The sequence below is a fragment of the Talpa occidentalis genome, unplaced genomic scaffold (assembly GCF_014898055.3).
Source record: "Talpa occidentalis isolate TD23 unplaced genomic scaffold, MPIMG_talOcc4v2.1 talOcc4.9, whole genome shotgun sequence".
NCBI lineage: Eukaryota > Metazoa > Chordata > Mammalia > Eulipotyphla > Talpidae > Talpa > Talpa occidentalis.
This window is the reverse complement of record NW_023605305.1, coordinates 27,822,346-27,843,518: the sequence shown is the minus strand read 5'-3', so window position 1 is coordinate 27,843,518 and position 21,173 is coordinate 27,822,346. Positions and strand designations below refer to the sequence as shown.

The 21,173-nt window shown below is 52.5% G+C and overlaps 1 protein-coding gene across 2 annotated transcripts; it reads left to right on the top strand.

The window, feature by feature from the left end:
• Window positions 1-463: 463 nt before the first annotated feature.
• PTCH2 (patched 2) lies at window positions 464-19,921 on the top strand. Of its 2 annotated transcripts, none has more exons than XM_037499611.2 (22): window positions 464-732; window positions 1,203-1,395; window positions 11,459-11,648; window positions 11,756-11,825; window positions 12,037-12,128; window positions 12,735-12,930; window positions 13,520-13,641; window positions 13,781-13,928; window positions 14,008-14,139; window positions 14,218-14,373; window positions 14,463-14,555; window positions 14,873-14,998; window positions 15,090-15,208; window positions 15,298-15,646; window positions 16,014-16,101; window positions 16,190-16,332; window positions 16,417-16,597; window positions 16,702-16,982; window positions 17,092-17,229; window positions 18,538-18,680; window positions 18,767-18,866; window positions 19,245-19,921. In XM_037499611.2, exons 1-22 carry the CDS (start codon window positions 661-663, stop codon window positions 19,527-19,529), a joined length of 3,417 nt encoding a protein of 1,138 aa, XP_037355508.1. In that variant the 5' UTR covers window positions 464-660; the 3' UTR covers window positions 19,530-19,921. The 2 variants fall into 2 exon arrangements, with proteins under 2 accessions (XP_037355508.1, XP_037355507.1); XM_037499610.2 differs by having other exon boundaries at window positions 15,789-16,101.
• The last annotated feature ends 1,252 nt before the right edge of the window (window positions 19,922-21,173 follow it).

The window sequence follows — 21,173 nt, the reverse complement described above, 5'->3', positions numbered from 1 at the left end:
TGACTCTGGCCTCAGTGGAGAGACTAGAGTGAAGGGGGCAAGAATGGAGACAGGGAAGCGTGAAAAAAGTCTTTGGGTCTCGGCTGGTTCGGCCAGCGGATCCTTTCTCGGCATTGGTCCCCCCGACTTCCACTCGGCTAGCACGGCGCCTCCCGGGATCCCTGCCCTCCTCCGGGAGGGCCCCGCAGGCTGGGCGCAGCGAGGCTCGAGGCTCGGGGTGGCCCTGCCTGGGTGGTCTCGGGCCCCGCCCCCCGCGGCGCCGTTGCCTAGCAGCGGATCCGGCCGCGCGGCTCCGGGTAATTTGCAGGCCTCTCAGCCAATGGGAGGGCGTCGCCCGGTCCGCTCCCTTTTTCTGGGGTTACAGGCGCCGCCTCGGCACTGTGGGCGCCACCTCGAGCCGAGTGTGGCGTAGCGGGCGTGTGGCTTTGCCTGACACGCAGGACCCCGTCCCCGGCCGCGGCGCCCCAGCCCCGCACCGCCCCAAGTCCGGCCTCGCACAAGGGCTGGCACCCCAACCCCATCTTCACCCACGCCTGCGCTTAAGCAGCCCTGCTGAACCCCGAGGCGCGGTCCGGTGGAACAGGGGTGCAGGACAGTCCATGGGGATTCCCAGATAACGCGGGTCGGGGGCGCCCACGCCGCCCCCCCATCCCCGCCAGCATGACTCGGCCGCTGCCCCTCGGGGAGCTACCCCCGTGCTACACACCTCCAGCTCGCCCCGCAGCACCCCAGGTGAGTGGAGAGAAAGCCAGAAGAAAGAAGACGGGGACCAAGTCTCTTGGCTCGGGCTTCTGCAAGGTGTGATGTTTCTAAGTGCCACGTGTTTTGGGGTGTCTGAAGACAGGTGAAATAGTACAATTGATAGTGTGTGTGTGTGTGTGTGTGTGTGTGTGTGTGTGTGTCCGTGTGGGTCCTCAGCATCTGGCCACGAGCGAGAGTATGTGTGTGTGTCCACCGCTGGGTCCTCTTGAGAACAGGTGTGTATGGTATGCTCAGAAACGGGTCTGTGTCTTTTTCAAGTTTATATTGTGTTGGGGGAAGGGAATGGAGTTAAATCTTTTTCCAAGTTTTGACCTGTTAGTATAGGTGCTCCCTGTCCTGTCCAAGCTAGGGCTCTGCACAGAGTGTGTATAGGGAGAAAATGGAAGGATTCTGTGCATTGTTGCAGTAATGCCTGGCTGACCCTTCTCTTTCCATCCCAGATCCTAGCTGGGAGCCTGAAGGCTCCACTCTGGCTTCGTGCTTACTTCCAAGGCCTGCTCTTCTCTCTGGGCTGCGGGATCCAGAGACACTGTGGCAAAGTGCTCTTCCTAGGACTGTTGGCCTTTGGGGCCCTGGCACTGGGTCTCCGCATGGCCATCATTGAGACAGACCTAGAACAGCTCTGGGTAGAAGGTGAGTTGTGAACACTGGCCATGGTTGCTTGGGTATGGCGAGCCTAAGACAAGAATAGGGATGGACTCTGGGTCTGCAGGGGATACCCACCTTTGCATCTGGGCATCTGGGAGCTCTTCTCCCTCCCACATTTGTAAATGGGTATCTGCAGCTAATGGACTCCTGTGAGTAGGTATATAGAACAGTTATGAGAGTGAGAGTATGTTTATCATCTATTGTCAACCTTTTGTGTGTACTTTCGACTGCACAGCAGGGTTTGCAAAGGCAATCAAAACAAGACCAATCTTTCAGTAGCAGGGAAAGTAAAATATGTGCTGGGGTATAATATACAATAGAATACAAAGCAGAACATGATTATTGTGTAAGGAGGCAAGGAGAGATCACATCTGATGAGGAGAATCAGAAAAGTTAGAGCTGGAAACCTGGGAAAATGAATAAATCATCTGACAGGCCTCTAAGGAGATGTCCCATGAATCCAGGTCCCCTGCAACCATTTAGTGGAAAAGCAGCCAAAACCTCACTTTGAAGCAACAGCAGGATCAGGTGGAACCAAATCCTTATGTTTAAATGGAAGCATTAGATAAAAATGATTTCTTATTAACAATGTCAGCATAACTCCTCTTTCCTGGGTCCTGGTTTCATAAAGCAGCCCTTGAATAGTGTCAAACTCCTCTCTATTCTTTCCTGGGAAATTTGTACCTATGGGTTTCCCCCAAATCCTCCTCCAGCCCTGGCCCACACCCAAAAGCAGGGCCCAGGTTAAAGTCTCACACCCTTGAGTTATTTCAAATGCTGGCAAGCCCTGGGATCCAGAGCAGATGTTTCTTGGAGCCTGCCTGCCTGCCTGCCTGCCTGCCTGCCTGTTGGGCTCTCACACCCCATCTCCACCCTACCCCCAGTACGCTGCACACTCATACATATACACTCTAGGCTAGCTCTGGGGTCTAGAGCAGATGTTTCTCTGTGCCTGCCTGCTCCCAGCCCCAGGACATACATGTGCACACATGCACATACACATACCCACACCCACACCACTGCTGCCTGGGTGGTCCCAAATGACTTGGATTTCCTGCCACAATAGAGGCTTTCTCCCCCCACCCCACCCCCTCCCTCCTCCATTCCCCAGATCTTCTCATCTAAACACTGCTCATCTAAACGCTGTTTGAACCTCCTCATCCTCTTACACTCTAGTACAGAATAGACTAGACCCTGCCAGGGATTTGATGCTATTTATGGGAGTGTGATGGAAGAGAATAGCCAAATCCTGGGCCTTCTTTATTTCAGAATACTGCTCTTATACTGGCTAGGGCTGTGGATGAAATAAAAATAGTGATCCTGACTTGATCTTTTCTCTGTATATCTGTAGCTGATCCTTCTCTGTAGTTGAGGAGGCAAAGAGGAGCTGATGAAGGTGAGACTTAGGGTTTCTCTATTCCTTTTCCTTGCTAATATTGAAAGCAAAGAAGAAGCAGGACATTGGCTATCAGAGTTCTGAGCCAAATTTCAAGGTCCTCTTCAGCTTTGCCATGGTGAAAACTCAGAATGTGATTTGTCCTTCCTGATCAATTTTAAAACAAAAGGGCTCAGAGATAGGTTGTTCTCCACATAAAAACCACAACATATAGCCCTAGTAGTACTTAGAGCAATAGTGATACAGATGGTTTGAAATTGGGCACTAGGGGTTAAAGTCTCATTGCTATCTAGCTATTGCCAGCCACATTGCAGCATGAGTTCCATCCCCTGCCGGGGAGCTGACCCACATGGCACAGCAGACCTCTCCTATATTGCCTGCAGCTCCCCTCAGAAGTGTATTTCAGTAGAACCTGTTGTGCTCCCCTTTCTGTCTCTAGTGAATCCTCTCATCCCTGGCACCTCTGGACTATACCCCAGTTCTTGTATGCATAAATTAATTTTAAAAAAGAAATTGGGAGCTGTCCCTAAAAGTAAGAGGCAATCAGTCATTCTATTTAGAAGACAGGGGATGGACACATACCAGCTGATAGAGCCACTTTGACTCAAATATTCAAGGCTGAAACAATGTAGAAGCGAACACTTTTTTTTTATAATGACCAATTATTTAATTAGTGGATTATTTTTTAAAAATCATTTATTTTTTTAAGATTTATTTATGTATAGAAGAGCTGGGGTACAGGCCAGAGATGCAGGGGGTGAGAGGATCCACCAGAAACAGAGTGGGGAACAGAACAGGCAGATTGACAAAATACATTCTGAGGGGAGCAGTGGGCGTGACAGGAGAGGTCTGCCACGCCATGTGGGACCCTTGCCGGCTGGCTGGGATCGAACCAGTGCCACAGAGGCTACAGACAGCTTCACAGCACTGCGCTCAACTGCCTGTGCCACCAGGGAAGGCCCTACTTTCTCTTCTATATGTGGCCTTTCTGGAATACATAGCAGGTCAGGAAGATCTGCCAATTCCTCTGATTATGACAGCGTTTCAGATACAGTGAGGCTTCCCTCCTCAGGCCTTGGCCTCAAGATTACCCTTCTTAACCTTGCCACCAGCATCAGCCTTCTGGGGTTCAGGTTTGTCCTCTTTGGTAGTCAGCTTCTCACCTTTTTCACCTGCCATCTTGCAAGGTGGGAAAGAGCAATTCTTCCTTCTTAGCCTCTTTTTTAACACCCTACTTTTCCACCCTTGCAGCCATTGCTCTAATTGAGGACACATTTGGTCTCAGGCAGTCTGTACAAGCACACCTTGCATTTATCATGGGTTCAGTTCCAGTAAAGCAAATATTGTAATAAAGCAAGTTGTGAACTTTTTGGTTTCCCAGTGCAAATAAATGTTATGTTTATGCTATACTGTAGTCTGCTGATTGTGCAACGACATTATGTCTAAAATAAAAGCATATACATACCTTAATTAGATGTGACACAGGTGCATGGTGAGCATATGCTGTTGGAAAATTGGTGCTGATGGACTTGCTCATGCAGGGTTGCCACAAACCATCAGTCTTTTAAAGAAGCAATATCTGTAAGGTGCAATAAAAACAAGGTATACCTATACTTTCCTGATTATATCATTTAGAATTTTTTTAAAGATCTATTTATTTATGCATACAAGAGCTGGGGTGCAGGCCAGAGGTGCGGGGGGTGAGAAGATTCACCAGAGACAGAGTGGGGAACAGAACAGGAAGATTGACAGAAATACACTGCTGAGGGGAGCAGCAGGGGAGTCAGGAGAGGTCTGCTGTGCTATGTGGGTAGCTCCCTGGCCGGCTGGGGGATTGAAGTCATGCCGCAGTGGCTGCGGATGGCCTCATAGTGCTGTGCTTAACCCCTTGCACCACCAGGGAGGCCCTAGAATGCTTTTAAATCACATGAAAGAGGAGAAAGATTGACTTATCCCCTGGAACAATCAGACTGTAGAGAAGTTTCAGGATGATTAATTCAGCAACTTAGAACATCAACAACCTAGATTCTCTCTTCTCTGAGCTGCAATGAAAGCAAGTTTCATGCTGCACAGTAATTTACACTTAACATTCCTAGATTCTCTCTTCTCTGCCTTCTTTAGCATGCTGGCTGCAATAATAATCCACAGGGTTATTACCTTGTCCAAAGGTGGCTGCTGCAGTGCCAAAAAGGGAAATCATCCTTGCATCCCATTTTGAAAGGAAGGGAAAAATTACCAATCCCTTCCCCCTGGCCCCCGCACACCAGCCAACTTCCCATTTGGTTACTTTGGCTAGTGCTGTGTGACGTCCTGTATCTAAATCCTATCCGCGACTTGGAAAAAGCAATGAAATTACTGTGATGGACTTTAGGTAATTAGATTTTACCTCCTGAATCTGGGGAGGGGCCCAGCTGCCCTGAATCAGTAGGCCTTTCAGAGGATGATCTATTAGAGAGGTAAATAATCTTCTGTCAGCCCTACCTTCTAATCTACCTCCACACTGCCCTCCTGTGGTGTATCTGAATCTGACCAAGTCAGCCCCCTGCCTAGAGCCCTCCACTGCTTTCTACCAGGTTCTGGGGAATGACCAGAATCAATTCTAAGCTCCTTAGTATGCTGTCTAGTTGCTGTGCAACCTAACTGCTTCTCCAGCATTGTCTCTGCTTTACTCTTAGCCGACCAGCAACATTGAACCTTTGACAGTTCCCTGCACACACTTACTTGGTGTAGCGACAGGAAGGCACAGGGCAGGATCTCTGTGACTGGAGCAGACTGGTGAAGGAGTCCTAGAGCCCTCGGTGGCTTTTTCAGCGTTTTATTGAGTTTTCCAGGTGCATGGCAGGCAGGGGTGCCCCGTGGGGGGGGGGGCGGGAGGCTGGCAGGCCTCCCAGCCCCCAGCAAGTCTTCACACTGGGCTCTCTGATGTTCTGTTGGGGTCTCTGCTTCTCTGCTGGTGCTGCTCTCATCTGTTCCACTCTCTCGCTTATTCTCTTCTGCTCTGCTGGCGCCCCAGTGACACGGCCCTTATAAGCATAGTCTCTCAGCCCAGGTGTACCCACCTACGTATGCCTATACCCCACTCCAGGTGCCCGCCATCAGGCACGCATTCAGGAGCACAGGGGTCCATCATCAATCCTAATAGTGGGAGGGCAGAAAAGTCTGACAATCATTAATCATTTACCCTACACTTGGTCCTTGGCTCTAGAATATACTGTCAGGTGATAAAAACGTTAGGCCATCTCACTTCGCTGCTCAGAATCAACCAAGGCTCCCATTTCACTTGGACATGGCCTGAGTCTCTACAATAGCTTATAGGCCCTCACATGTAGACCATAGCTGATGAGCATTTCTTTTTTAAAAAAGATTTTATTTATTTTTGTGTAGAAGACCTGGGGTATAGGGACAGGAACAGACACACTGCAGGTTTTCTGATCCACAGACCGGGTAGAGTCAGAGCCCTCAGTGGTTTTTTGTAGGTTTTTAATTGGGATTTACCCGGTACACAGCAGGCAAGGGTGCTGGGAAGCCGGGAGACTGGCAGGCCTCCTAGCCCCCAGCAAGTCTTCACTCTATCTGGGCGCTCCGGCCTTCTCTCTCGGCTTCTGCTGCTTCTCTGTTTCTCTTTCGGCTTCTACTCATTCTTGGCTTCTTCTGGCATCCCCGTGACACCACCCTTAAAAGCCCAGTCTTTCAGCCCAGGTATACCCACTTCAGGTGCCCGCCATCAGGCATGCATTCAGGACCACAGGGTTCCCTCATCTATCCTAATGGCGGGAGGGCAGAAAAGTCTGATACCTTTTACCTACCCTACATGGGGTGTAGTCCAGATGGGGGTGAGGGGAGAGGATGTGAGAGACATTAAGAGAGAGAAGACACTCTGCTCCCCAGAGACAGAGTGGGGAGCAGAACAGGTGGATTTACTGAATGAAATACACTGCTGAGGGAAGCAGCCGGCTTTCGCGGTGATAATGCTGAGACTTAACCCCACGCGCCACCAGGAGGCTGGTGATGAGCATTTATAAGGGTCTTGATACATCCTACAATATTGTTTTCCTCCAAATATTGTTCCAAATTATACTCACATGGTAGATTAGAATGCACTCCTGGGCTCCCCGGTGGCGCAGCGGTTGAGCGCTGGGTTGCGAAGTTGCCCGCAGCCTCTGCAGCGCCTGTTCGATCCCCAGCTGCTCCCCGGCCACCGGAGGAGGGTCCCACATGGTGCACAGACCTCTCCTGCCGCCCGCTGCTCCCCTCAGCAGTGTACTTCGGTCCTTCTGCCTGCTCTGCTCCCCGCTCTGGCTCTGGCGAATTCTCTCACCCTCCTGCGCTTCTGACTGTACCCAGTGCTTATATAAATAAATAAATAAATAAATAAATCTTTGGGGGAAAAAAAAAGAATGCACTCCTATAAGCAAGCAATGGTGCTCTCAATTCTTTAATTTTTGCTAATTTGACAGATACTAACTTATTGTAGTTTTAATTTGCATTTATAGGATTACCTATAAGGTGGACTCTTTTTTGTTGTTAACTAATCAGTTATATTTTCCCTTTTGTAAAAATACAAAAGTTGGGCCTCCCTGGTGGCGCAAGGGGTTAAGACACAACCTATGAAGCTCACCGCAGCCACTACAGCACAAGTTTGATCCCCAGCCAGGGAGGTGACCCACATGGCGCAGCAGACCTCTCCTGACTCTCCCGCTGCTCCCCTCAGCAGTGTATTTCAGTTGATCTGCCTGTTCTGTTCCCCACTCTGTCACTGGTGAATCTTCACCCCCCAAAACTCTGGCCTGTACCCCAGTTCTTGTATGTATAAATAAATAAATCTTTGGGCCTCCCCTGGTGGTGCAGCGGTTGAGCGCTGGGCTGCGGAGCTGCCCACAGCCTCTGCAGCACTGGTTTAAACCCCGGCCGCAGGCAAGGGTCCCATATGGCACGACAGACCTCTCCTGCTGCGCCCACTGCTCCCCTCAGCAGTGTATTTCGTCAGTCTGCCTGTTCTGTTCCCCACTTTGGCTCTGGTGAATTCTCTCACCCTCCCACGCTTCTGACTGTACCCAGTGCTTGTATAAATAAATCTTTTTTTTTTAATTAATAAATAAATAAATCTTTAAAAAAAATTAAAAAATACAAAAGTTGGGCCTCCCTCGTGGTGCAAGGCATTAAACACTGCGCTGTGAGGCTATCCGCAGCCTCTGCAGCATGAGTTCAATCCCCAGCCAGAGAGCTGCCCACGTGGTGCAGCAGACTTCTCCTGTCTTACCCGCTGCTCCCCTCAGCAGTGTATTTCAGTAGATCTGCCTGTTATGTTCCCCACTCTGTCTCTGGTGAATCCTTTCACACCCCACACTTCTGGCCTTTATCCCAGCTCTTGTATGCATAAATAAATAAATCTTTAAAAAATAATAATAGTAAAAAGTTTCTTTAAAATAATTTTTAAAAAATAAAAATGCAAAAGTTTCTTTAAAGAGTACTGATTTTGATGCCTTCTTCCCCAATTCTGTTTCCTCCCCACCTACTCACTTATAGTTGTTTTCTCTTCTCCAGTTCTCTCCCATTTTTCTGTCATATCATTTCTCACCCAGAAATTATTGAATAATAACTCTATCTGTACCTACTATGTGCTGGGCAACTTCCTATGTACTTTATTGCCTTCAGTGATTCTAAGTCCACCAAAGCTTTGTCCCCATTTTACAGATAAAGCAATTGAAGATCAAAGAGACTAAGTCATTTTCCCAAAGCACAAATTAAGTTGTTTTTTTTTTTTTTTTAAAGATTTATTTATTTATACAAGCACTGGGTACAGTTGTTATAGGACAAGGAGAGGGGCACCCCCTTTCCTGGGGACCACCCTGTTGCACAGTCAGAAGCGCGGGAGGGTGAGAGAATTCACCAGAGCCAGAGCGGGGAGCAGAGCAGGCAGAAGGACCGAAGTACACTGCTGAGGGGAGCAGCGGGCGGCAGGAGAGGTCTGCGCGCCATGCGGGACCCTCCTCTGGTGGCCGGGGAGCATCCGGGGATTGAACCGGCGCTGCAGAGGCTCCGGGCAGCTTTGCAACCCAGCACTCAACAGCTGCGCCACCGGGGAAGCCCACAAATTAAGTTTTAGAGGCAAGGCTCAGAGCCAGATCTGTAGAGAGACTTTGTGCTGAACCCTAGGCGGTGTCTCTTCTCACCTGCCCAGTACATCTCAGCTCCTCTGCACTCCCAGCTGACATCATTATTAGCCGAAGTTTATCTTTTTCTCTTCCTCATTTTTTCTGAGGATTCTTGATTCTGTTTGGGGTTGTATTTTAAATTGTCGGTGTTTCTTTCTCTTGCTTTCCTACCCGTTGTCTCAGAGTTCCTTCCTGCTCCTCTGCCTCCTGCCTCGCCCTTACCGCGGGAGGTTTTCTCAGTTGAGCTCTTCTGCCCTTCCTTATGGCAGCTCTGGCCTAAGCCTGGTGAAATAAACACCAAAAACCAGGCCTGGGGAAGAAGTGGAGGGTTGGGGAAGAAAGAAAAAGTCTAGGTAAAATTGGACAGTGGAGAGGGCAGGGTAGCTGAGACTGTATATATGAGGGGAGGAGAGTATATGAGTAAATCTATGTTAGGGGGTTACCAAGGGTTTGGGGCTCTCATGAATGAGGAAAATATGTGTGTTTGAATAAAAAAAAAAAAAAAAAAAAAAAGATTAGGGCGCATGAACATCCCAGGTGAGGCTGGAGAAACAGTGCACATGGTCCCTGGGGTTGGCAGTGACCAAAAGGAAGAGGCCCCAGAACTGGGGTGGGGCAGTGGCTGCAAACTGGGTCCAAGACCAGACAAAGTCCACAAAGCCTCCCGGGGTGGTTTAGCTCTGGTCCTCAGCCTCCAGGAAACCACTGTCAGGTCATGTGCCCTCACAGCACCCTGCCCCCACCAGACCCCTGTCACAGAACTTACTCCCTGGCAGCATAACGCGGGGCTTCAGGGGCACTGTGACCAAGGAGATGCAGCAGGTATGGCACCAGCACTCCCTGTTTTCTGGACAGTGAGACTGAGTGTGGAACCCCACCTTGCCCTTGGCTCACTTTGATTTCACCTCTGCCAGGGCGAGTGGGTGGAAGCAGGATATTGACAACACTTCTCTGGAAGATTACCAGAGCCTTCCTCTCCCCTCTACCCCCACAGAGTACATACCCTCTGTGTAGAGCAGTTTGCAAAAGGGATTATAGATAAAAATCACTGTCTGGGGCAACATAAACTAGACCAGCCTACCCCTAGACCTGTTCTTTTAGGAGACCCTCCCTATGACAGCCTCACTATTTGTACCTTTTGTCATTCCTTGGCCTCCCAATCAGAGCATCCTTGGCCTCCCACCAGACTGACTGAGTGAGGTTTCTTTTACCAACACACCCCTATAAAACCTAGTCCTGGCCCAGCTCATGCTGATCTCCCTTTAGTTTTGAAATTTATTTTATTTATTTTTTGCCGCGGACCAGCACAGCAGTGAACGATGAGGCCGTCTCAGGGTTGAGAGACTGCGCAGGGTGGTCAGGGATTTGGTTAAAGAAATGACAGACACACTTCAAGAGAGAGTGTAAATCTGGGTGTAATTTTCTTTGAGTTTGTGACCAGTATATATATGTTTTCCAAAAGCACAGGAACAATAAATATCAATAAAATCAGCTTGCTCATGGGCTCAGCCTATCACCGACAGGGCGGTGATCTACATCTGGACCCAGCCTCATTCCTAAGTAGATAGACCATTAGTTTTGTTTTTAAACTATATAATCACATTTTTTACTAACTACTTTTTTACCTAAACTATATTTTAATTATTACAGGGTTTAGTAATGTTTCATTTGAGTCAGCCTTGTTTTAAGGATTCATATGATTTTTTAATTAACAAGCAATGACCTTTATAGAAGAAAGAAGGAAGTTTAGAAAGACAGTAAGGGATTAAAGTTTGTAGTTCTAGAAAGATGGGATAAGGTTTTTTAGCATTCTTGTAGTGGTTCCTGGTGGTCGTTATCTTTTGATAAGCTTCTGTCTTTTCAGGGAACTTTGCTGTACTTCCCCTGCTTCAGGGTGTTTTGCTGTTCTCCCCCTGCGCGCTGGTTCCTTGCCCAGCCGGACCTAGGGACCGTGGCGAAAGCCATTCCTAAAGGTCACTGCAGGGGGAGGTGCAGCAGGTATGTCTTCAGGGGGTTTTGTTGTTCTCCCCCTGCGCGCTGGTTCCTTGCCCAGCCGGACCTAGGGACGGTTGCGAAAGCCATTAGCCCTAAAGGTCACTGCAGGGGGAGGTGCAGCAATTTTTTGTAGAAGAATTGGGGTCCAGGCCAGAGGTGTGGGGGGTGAGAGGATTCACTGGAGACGAAGTGAAGAGCAGAACAGGTGGAGCTACTGAAATATTCTACTGAGGGGAGCAGCAGGAGAGACAGGGGATGATCTCTCATTTTTAAGTTATTTTCTCCAAGCCCAGTCAACCTTGTTCTTACCTAAGCCCTAGGAATCACACAAGAGATCCATAGAGCCACACAGCTGGAAGCCTTCCCGCTTCCCTGGCAGAGCAGCAGATTCTACACGGAGGGCCAGGAGCCTGGGGAGTCAGGGTGGCCATCAGGGAGCAGGCAGGTCTCCCATGGTGCCATGGGTTCAGGCTCTCTCCCCCCAGCTTTCTCTCTCTGGCAGTGGGCAGCCGGGTGAGCCAGGAGCTGCATTACACCAAGGAGAAGCTGGGGGAGGAGGCAGCATATACCTCCCAGATGTTGATACAGACACCACGCCAGGAGGGAGAGAACATCCTCACACCTGAGGCACTTGGCCTCCACCTCCAGGCAGCCCTCACAGCCAGCAAAGTGCAAGTGTCACTCTATGGAAAGTGAGTCTGGCTGAGCTCCTGAGCAGCTGGGGGTGAAGCATGCTGTGGCAGGGCTGGAGCGGGAATCCCCCTCTCCTGCTGATCTCCTGGGCCCCTGGCTATTGCAGATCCTGGGATTTGAACAAAATCTGCTACAAGTCAGGAGTTCCCCTAATTGAAAATGGAATGATAGAACGGGTGAGTATCTTCAACTGTTTTCTGAAACTGAGTGGAGGTGGAACTTCTTCAGTAGGGAAGGGCTCAGAGAAACTCCCGGAGGCTCAAAGTTGGGAGGTGGGGGGGTGGGGGACGGGGGTGGGGGGTGGGGTGGTTGACAGGGCAGCCTACAAAAGTCGCAGGTGAACGGTCCCAGGGACACGACTGATGTGGCCTGCGGTGTCTCTGGCAGATGATTGAGAAGCTATTTCCGTGCGTGATCCTCACCCCTCTCGACTGCTTCTGGGAGGGAGCCAAGCTCCAAGGGGGCTCTGCCTACTTGCCGTGAGTGCCACCACAGCTGCTTGCAGGGCATGCCAGGACTTCCCAGCAGAAAGGAGGGTGGGAGTAAAGAGAGTGATCAAAACCTCACCAAGGGCCCAAGTTAGGGTCAGGATGGCTGGGACTCTCCCCACATGCCCTTCTCGCCTCCAAGGAGAAGACAGACCTATCTTATTTGGACAAAACAAAACACTAAGACCTGTAAGATCTGAGCAAAGGAAATAAAAGATCCCCAGAAAGAGACTGCTGGGGAGAGTTAGCTAAATATCAGCTAAGCTGTTGCCCAGGCCTGAAAGAAAACTTGATGCAGGCAACTGCCTGTGTGGTACGATTAGAGGATAGACAGCTCGGGAAGGGACTCAGTGGGGCTTTCCTGTGTACTAAGTATGGTCCGTGCTGGTGTCCACCTGGCCCTTATGTCCATGTGCAGTTCACTGTAGCAACTAAGTGCGCTGGTGCAGCCCCAGAGCTTTGGAAAGCTTTGCGCACCCCCATGTGGTAGGGGATATAGGCAGCCAAGAGGGTGAGGTACCACATGAGTCCCCTAGCAGACATTTGGAGGATGGGAATTGATCCCTGGTCCTCACCAGCTATGGGCTCTACCCCCAGGGGCCGCCCTGACATCCAATGGACCAACCTGGATCCAGAGCAGCTGCTGGAGGAGCTGGGCCCCTTTGCATCCCTTGAGGGCTTCCGGGAGCTCCTAGACAAGGCACAGGTGGGCCAGGCCTACGTGGGGCGGCCCTGTCTGCACCCTGACGACCTCCACTGCCCACCGAGTGCCCCTAACCATCGCAGCAGGCAGGTGGGTTCCAGCCGGGTCTGCCAGGAAAAGACCTTTTTCCTTCTGCATCCCCTCGTCATATGTTCCTCTGTTCTGGTAGAAGGCAAATTGCAATCTTTGCTCTGCCCCCATTTCCTGGGCATCGTTACTCTGCCCACTGTGTGCTGGACACCTAGAGTGTTACATGCCCTTTCAATTCTCCTAAGGAGCCTTCAAGTGGCATCGAGTCCCTTTTTCCTTTTCTAAGCCCAGACATGGGTAGACTTTATTGAAATAGACATGTTCAGGGAAGCAAAGAACAAATCAGCTAAGCATGTTACACTTAGTTTCCTAACGGTCTATAGGGCCCTGTGAATGTGGACCTTTTTCCAAAGCCCACAAAGTTATCCTAGCAGCGTGTTTCTGGGCATCTGCTCCCTCTTGTGGCCTCCTCTCTGCAAAACCCTAGCTCTTCACTTACAGAGTAGACCAGAGGCTCAGGAGATCGTTACCTGCCCCTCGGTGTACAGAGCTCCATGGCAGGCATGATTCCTGGAGGTAGTAGCCCAGGGACACCCAGTTATCTACAACTAGAGCCTTTGGGACTATCTCCTCTTCTGTCCCCCTGTAGGCTCCCAACGTGGCTCAGAAGTTGAGCGGGGGTTGCCACGGCTTCTCCCACAAGTTCATGCACTGGCAGGAGGAATTGTTGCTGGGAGGCGTCACCAGAGACCCCCAAGGACAGCTGCTGAGGTAAGGCCTCCCCTGACAGTTGACAAGGTGACTCCAAGCCTGGGACGCCCCTGCACTGAAGCCCCCGCGCCACACTTGGAACACCCTTGCCAGGAGTTGAGACCAGCTCTGATCCCTAATTCTCCCGCACCCTCACCAGGGCCGAGGCGCTGCAAAGCACCTTCCTGTTGATGAGTCCCCGACAGCTGTATGAGCACTTCCGGGGTGACTACCAGACGCACGACATCGGCTGGAGTGAGGAGCAGGCCGGCACTGTGCTACAGGCCTGGCAGCGGCGTTTTGTGCAGGTCAGTGTGGAAAAGGGAGAGGGCAGTGCCCTGAAGCCGCCCCTTCCTCCTGCCCCTCAGATCCACCCTGTCTCTCTAGATGGCCCAGGAGGCCTTACCTAAGAACGCATCCCAGCAGATCCACGCCTTCTCCTCCACCACCCTGGATGACATACTGCATGCTTTCTCTGAAGTCAGCACTGCCCGAGTGGTGGGAGGCTATCTGCTCATGGTGGGTCCAGCAGCTCCCGGCGCCTTGCCCCCACTTCCACCTGGAGCCCCGTCAAGACTGTGCCCTCTCTCCCCACAGCTGGCCTATGCCTGCGTGACAATGCTGCGGTGGGACTGTGCCCAGTCCCAGGGGGCGGTGGGCCTCGCTGGGGTGCTGCTGGTGGCCCTAGCAGTGGCCTCAGGCCTTGGGCTCTGTGCGCTGCTCGGCATCACCTTCAATGCTGCCACTACTCAGGTACACCAGGGCCGCAGGGCAGACATGGGCACCACGGGCTCAAGCCATTCATTCAGTTCCTCCAGCTGTCCTCTCCTGTGCCCCTCCAGGTTCTGCCCTTCTTGGCACTGGGCATCGGCGTGGATGACATATTCCTGCTGGCGCATGCCTTCACCAAGGCAACACCTGACACCCCTCTCCAGGTAAGGCCTCACCTTCCAGTCTGGGCTACTCTGAGGCAGTTCAGCATATGGGTTAGGAACTTCTGGGTTTGGGTGACCTTGCTGGAAGGTAACCTCCCTGTGCCTGAGGTTCCTTGTCTGTAAATGGGGGTATTGATAGTGCTTAGGTCGTAAGAGTTGTGAGGGTTGGCGTGATAAACAGGTCAAGTGCTGAGGACAGTGCATGACAGTAAATGTGAGCTGCTGCGCGGTGGGCCTCTCTCCTCTGCCATCCCAAGTTCCTGCACCTCCCCCTGCTCTACCTTGAAGGCCCCAGCCCCCCTCCCCTGTCCTGGCAGGAGCGCACTGGTGAGTGTCTGCAGCGCACAGGCACCAGCGTCACACTCACCTCCATCAACAACATGGTCGCCTTCTTCATGGCTGCCTTGGTTCCCATCCCTGCCCTGCGGGCCTTCTCCTTGCAGGTGAGGCCTCAGGAACAGGGCTGAGCTCGGGTGGGCGTGGTGCCGGGAGCATGATTCATCCAGCCTTTGTGCCCCTCCTGTCCACCCCCAGGCGGCCATAGTGGTTGGCTGCAACTTTGCAGCCGTGATGCTTGTCTTCCCAGCGGTCCTCAGCCTGGACCTGCACCGGCGCCATTCCCAGCGCCTTGATGTGCTCTGCTGCTTCTCTAGGTACCCCCACCCCTTGGCCCCTCCCATCCTGTCCCCTCATCAGCATTTCCAGGCACACACCTGCCAACCTCTCTCTCTGCCTCTTCCAGCCCCTGCTCTGCTCAGGTGATTCAGATTCTGCCCCAGGAGCTGAGGGATAGGACAGTGCCAATGGGCATAGCCCACCTGACTGCCACAGTTCAAGCCTTTGCCCACTGTGAAGCCAGCAGCCAGCATGTGGTCACCATCCTGCCTCCCCAAACCCACTTGGTGCCCCCCGCTTCTGAGCCACTGGGCTCTGAGCTCTTCAGTCCAGCAGGGTCCACACGGGACCTTCTAGGTCAGGAGGAGAGGACGAGGCAGAAGACAGTCTGCAAGTCCCTGCCCTGTGCCCACTGGAATCTTGCCCATTTTGTCCGCTATCAGTTTGCGCCCTTGCTGCTCCAGTCACACGCCAAGGTGAGACCACAAGACTGTGGGAGTGGTGTGGCCAAAGCACAGGCTTGGGTGTCTCTGGGCCCCAAGGGCAAAGGGCCTTACCTGCCACCTGAGGACTGGGGGGGCATCCCTAAGCCTCCAGCTCAGTTGCCATTTCCCGCAGGCCATGGTGCTGGTGCTCTTTGGGGCTCTTCTGGGACTGAGCCTCTATGGAGCCACCTTGGTGCAGGATGGGCTGGCCCTGACAGATGTGGTGCCCCGGGGCACTAAGGAGCATGCCTTCCTGAGCGCCCAGCTCAGATACTTCTCCCTGTACGAGGTGGCTCTGGTGACACAGGGTGGCTTTGACTACGCCCACTCCCAACGCGCCCTCTTTGATCTGCACCAGCGCTTCAGTGCCCTCAAGGCCGTGCTGCCCCCGCCTGCCACCCAGGCACCCCGCACCTGGCTGCACTATTACCGCAACTGGCTTCAGGGTAAGAAGCAAGGACACTGGCAGGGAGGACTTCTGCAGGGAGAACCTGCCTGGGACCACATATGAATGTGCCCTATACTGTCCCCTAGGAATCCAAGCTGCATTTGACCAGGACTGGGCTTCCGGGCGTATTACTCGCCACTCCTACCGTAATGGCTCTGAAGACGGGGCCCTGGCCTACAAGCTGCTCATCCAAACCGGGGATGCCCAGGAGCCTCTGGATTTCAGCCAGGTTGGCAGAGGCTAGAAGGGTCACCAGCACAGAGGGGCTCCAGGCCTCATGGGCATAGGCCTTCAGCCCTTTCTGCCTCTGCAGCTGACCACGAGAAAGCTGGTGGACAAGGAGGGATTGATTCCGCCCGAACTTTTCTACATGGGGCTGACCGTGTGGGTGAGCAGTGACCCTCTGGGTCTGGCAGCCTCACAGGCCAACTTCTACCCCCCACCTCCCGAATGGCTGCATGACAAATATGACACCACTGGGGAGAACCTTCGAAGTAAGTCCCTGGGGAACCCAGTAAGAGCCTTGGCCCAGGCCCTGCCCACAGCTCCCTGAGCTCACCTGCCATCCCTCCTCCCTGCTGCCCTCTCCCTTCCACAGTCCCGGCAGCCCAGCCCCTGGAGTTTGCTCAGTTCCCCTTCCTGCTGCACGGCCTCCAGAACACTGCAGACTTCGTGGAGGCCATCGAGGGGGCCCGAGCAGCGTGTGCTGAGGCAGGCCGGGCAGGGGTGCGCGCCTATCCCAGCGGCTCCCCCTTCCTCTTCTGGGAGCAGTATCTGGGTCTGCGGCGTTGCTTCCTGCTGGCTATCTGCATCCTGCTGGTGTGCACCTTCCTCGTCTCTGCCCTGCTGCTGCTCAACCCCTGGACAGCTGGCCTAATAGTGAGTCCGAGCAGGGGTGAGGTGGAAAAACCCCTGGCTCCCCCACCCTACCCTGCCCACCCCATCATCCCCACTCCCAGGAGCCCTGGGTGAACCCTGCCCTCCCCAGGTGCTGGTCCTGGCAATGATGACTGTGGAGCTCTTTGGCATCATGGGTTTCCTGGGCATCAAGTTGAGCGCCATACCCGTGGTGATCCTCGTGGCCTCAGTGGGCATTGGTGTCGAGTTCACGGTGCACGTGGCTCTGGTGAGCAGGGCGCGGGGGGTGTAGCCAGCTGATGGGGTATCAACAAATATTTGTCAAGCAGCTATTATGCGCTAGGTACTTCTTAAGAATTTGGCATATAATATCAATTCAGATGGTTTGCGTCTTCGAGGAGTTTGTATTCTAGGTAGAGAGATAGACGATAAATAAGGAAATAAATAAGCAGCCATTTTGTCGAGAGGAGGGGACAGAGGCCAGACCTCTGAATGGAAGGACAGACAGAATGTGGAGGTGAGAATAGGGGGACTAACAATTCTTCGGATGGTTTTACTCTGAAAGGGATCAAAGAGATGGGCTGGCGGCCGAAAGGCAGTGTGGGCTAAAAGAAGGGTTCTGCCAGGTCAGAGACAGAGAGCAGGACCCACGTGGGCACAGGCCTTGCCCAGAGCCCCGTGTTCTCCAGCGATGGAGGAATAGGTAGTACAGTGGGGGCGAGACTCACCTTCCTCCCCCGTCAAGTAGCTCTCTTATTATGATTATAAGAATAGTGTGCAGTCCTTGGGGAGTGAGAGGGCCATTGTGCAGAAAAGTACAAGAATTATTTTTTTTTTGTAAGATTTATTTATTTATTTATTTGTTTGTTTGTTTATTCATACAAGCACTGGGTACAGTCAGAAGCGCGGGAGGGTGAGAGAATTCACCAGAGCCAGAGCGGGGAGCAGAGCAGGCAGAAGGACCGAAGTACACTGCTGAGGGGAGCAGCGGGCGGCAGGAGAGGTCTGCGCGCCATGTGGGATCCTCCTCCAGTGGCCGGGGAGCAGCCGGGGATCGAACCGGCGCCGCGGAGGCCGCGGGCAGCTTCGCAACCCAGCGCTCAACCGCTGCGCCACCGGGGAGGCCCCCAGTACAAGAATTATTAATCCTCTGAAATGCCACCCTGAGAAGTGCTGTATTGCTTTGGGGTCTGTCCTGCACCAGGGAGCAGCAAGCTTCTTTAATAAAGAGCTAGATAGTAAATATTTTAGACTCAGCAGACCATATGGTCGCTGTTGCAGCTACGCAGCCCTGCCAAAACAGTGCAAAAGCAGCCACAGGTGATATGTAAATGAACTAATTTCAAAAACAGGTGACAGGCTGTAGTTTGCCAGTTCTGGTCTAGACATTTCTCTGAGTCTGTCCAGACACAACTATGCAGTGAAACATAAATGAACTTGTGCATGCTTTCCAAACAGTCCCCGGAGCTTGGCTCACCCCGCCTTCTGTGGGTCAAGACACTGGTGAGCCCTGGGAACAGCTGAGCAGAAGTTGGGGGGATAGGTGAGCGGCTCCAGGACCACTTTCTTCCCCCAGGGCTTCCTGACCACCCAAGGCAGCCGGAACCTACGGGCGGCCCGTGCCCTAGAACACACCTTTGCCCCAGTGACTGATGGGGCCGTCTCCACACTGCTGGGTCTGCTCATGCTTGCTGGTTCTAACTTTGACTTCATCGTAAGGTAGGGTTGGGGGCTCGGGGCAAGGAGGCAGGGCCTGCTGTGCTGACTGCAGGACCTGCCCATGCTGACCACCCACCCCCACCCAGGTACTTCTTCGTGGTGCTGACAGTGCTCACACTCCTGGGCCTCTTCCATGGGCTGGTGCTGCTGCCTGTGCTGCTGTCCATCCTGGGTCCCCCACCAGAGGTGACCACACCCTGTGTCTGCTCCCAGGGGGTGGGGCGGAACAAGCAAGGGAAAGGATAGAACCAAAAAAAATGCCCTTGGTGGCCAATAGAAAGGGCTCAGCTCATAGGAATCCCTTCCCATGAGGTGCCACCAGTTGGGGTGGCAGCCTCCCCCTTGGCCAGATCCCATACCCCTCACCCTCAGTCCTCCTGGCTTCTTTATGGGACCCACCTTTTACGGTCCAGAGCAAAGTGCAGGGTTTTCCCTAGGCCTCCACATCCTGTCCCTTGTCCGCTTTCATATCCTGCCAGAGGCCCACAAGGATGCACCAGAGATGCTGAAGGGGATTGCGGGCCCTGTACCCCTGGCCTCACTGGGACTGGTGTCTCCCCACAGGTGGTGCAGATGTACAAGGAGAACCCAGAGGTCCTGAGCTCTCCAGCAACCCAGGGAGGAGGATTCAGGTGGGGGATGTCCCCCACCCTGCCCCAGAGCTTTGCCAGAGTGACTACCTCTATGACCGTGGCCCTCCACCCACCCCCACTGCCTGGAGCCTATATCCACCCAGCCTCTGATGAGCCCACTTGGCCCCTTGCTGCCACACCAGCCACTAGCGACTCTAGCAACCTCAGTTCTAGGGGGCCATGTCCGGCCACCAGTGAAAAAGCATGGGAAGCATGAGGACCCTGGCTGAGCAACATGAAGGCATACAAGCAGTGGGGATGGTGGGAGCATGGTGGACTCCTGGAGAGTCCTGCTGCTGCCTGCCTGCACCCCTGGCCCTCCTACCACAGACCTCCCCGATAGCCGATAGCCGAACAAAACCGCCACCCTCTGCCAGCACTTGTGGCTGCAGGCAGCCCTGTTCCACAGCCCCGGCCCACACTGGTGCCCAAGTCTGGGGGATCCTCTGGCACCCTGCCCCACTGCTTGGTGACTCCTGGGTAGGCTCTCTGTACCCCTGCCCACCCCCTCCCACAGAAATTATTTATATGAAGATGTCTATTTTTGTAGTTTGTATGGATGTTAGCTATGCTGAAAGTTTTATTTTTTAAAGAGTAAAATATATGCTATGTGAACTCATCTCAAATGATTTTGGTGTTTTTCTTTCAGTAGAGTTGGTAGTTAGCAAGCAGTGGCGTCAGGGCCTAAGGTCCTGGGATGACTCTGGTCCTGGGTGGGAAAGGTCCCAGGTTCTGAATTGTTACCACATAACAACTGGTCTGTTTATTCACCTGGCAAGTAAAGATGATGTTCTGCTGCACCTCCCCCTGCAGTGACCTTTAGGGTTAACCGGCCCTAGGTCCGGCTGGGCAACCAGCGCGCAGGGGAAGAACAGCAAAACCCTACATACCTGCTGCACCTCCCCCCGCAGTGATCTTTAGGAATGGCTTTCGCCACGGTCCCTAGGTCCGGCTGGGCAACCAGCGCGCAGGGGGAGAACAGCATAAAACCCTGAAGCAGAGGAAGTGCAGCGGAAGTTCCCTGAAAAGGCAGAAGCTTATCAAAAGATAACGACCACCAAGAACCACTACAAGAATGCTAAAAATCTTATCCCGTCTTTCTAGAACTACAAACTTTAATCCCTTATCTGTCTTTCTAAACTTCCTTCTTTCTTCTATAATGGTCATTGCTTGTTATGTAGATCACCTCCCTGATGGTGATAGACTGAGCCCATGAGCAAGCTAATTTCTTTGATATTCATTCCTGTGCTTTTGGAAAACATATATATACTGGTCACAAACTTAAAGAAAATTACACTCAGATTTTCACTCTTGAAGTGTGTCTGTTTGTCATTTCTTTCACCGACGCCCTGACCACCCTGCACGCTTCTCTCAACCCTGAGGTGGCCTCATCGTCTACTGCTGTGCTGGTCCGCGGCAATGTTCAGCAACTATACTTTGGTCAGGGCCTCCCTGGTGGTGCAAGGGGTTGAGTAGCAGCACTGCGAAGCTGTCCGCAGCTACTGCAGCATAAGTTCAATCCCCGGCCAGGGAGGTGACCCACATGGCGCAGCAGACGTCTCCTGCCGCGCCCGCTGCTCCCCTCAGCAGTGTATTTCAGTCAGTTTGCCTGTTCTGCTCCCCAATCTATCTCGGTGAATCCTCTCACCTCCTGCACCTCTGGCCTACACCCAGTTCTTCTATGCATAAATAAATAAATCTTTAAAAAACAAAAGCATATGTTGGTCATATACTTAGTAACAGAATCTGAGTTAAGTGCTTAAATATACAAAATGATACAGAGGTTTTTGGTGTGAAATCATACAGTTGTGGCTTTCAGAGCCATCATAATCCAGCTCTGTGAGCCTCTCCACACTCATCT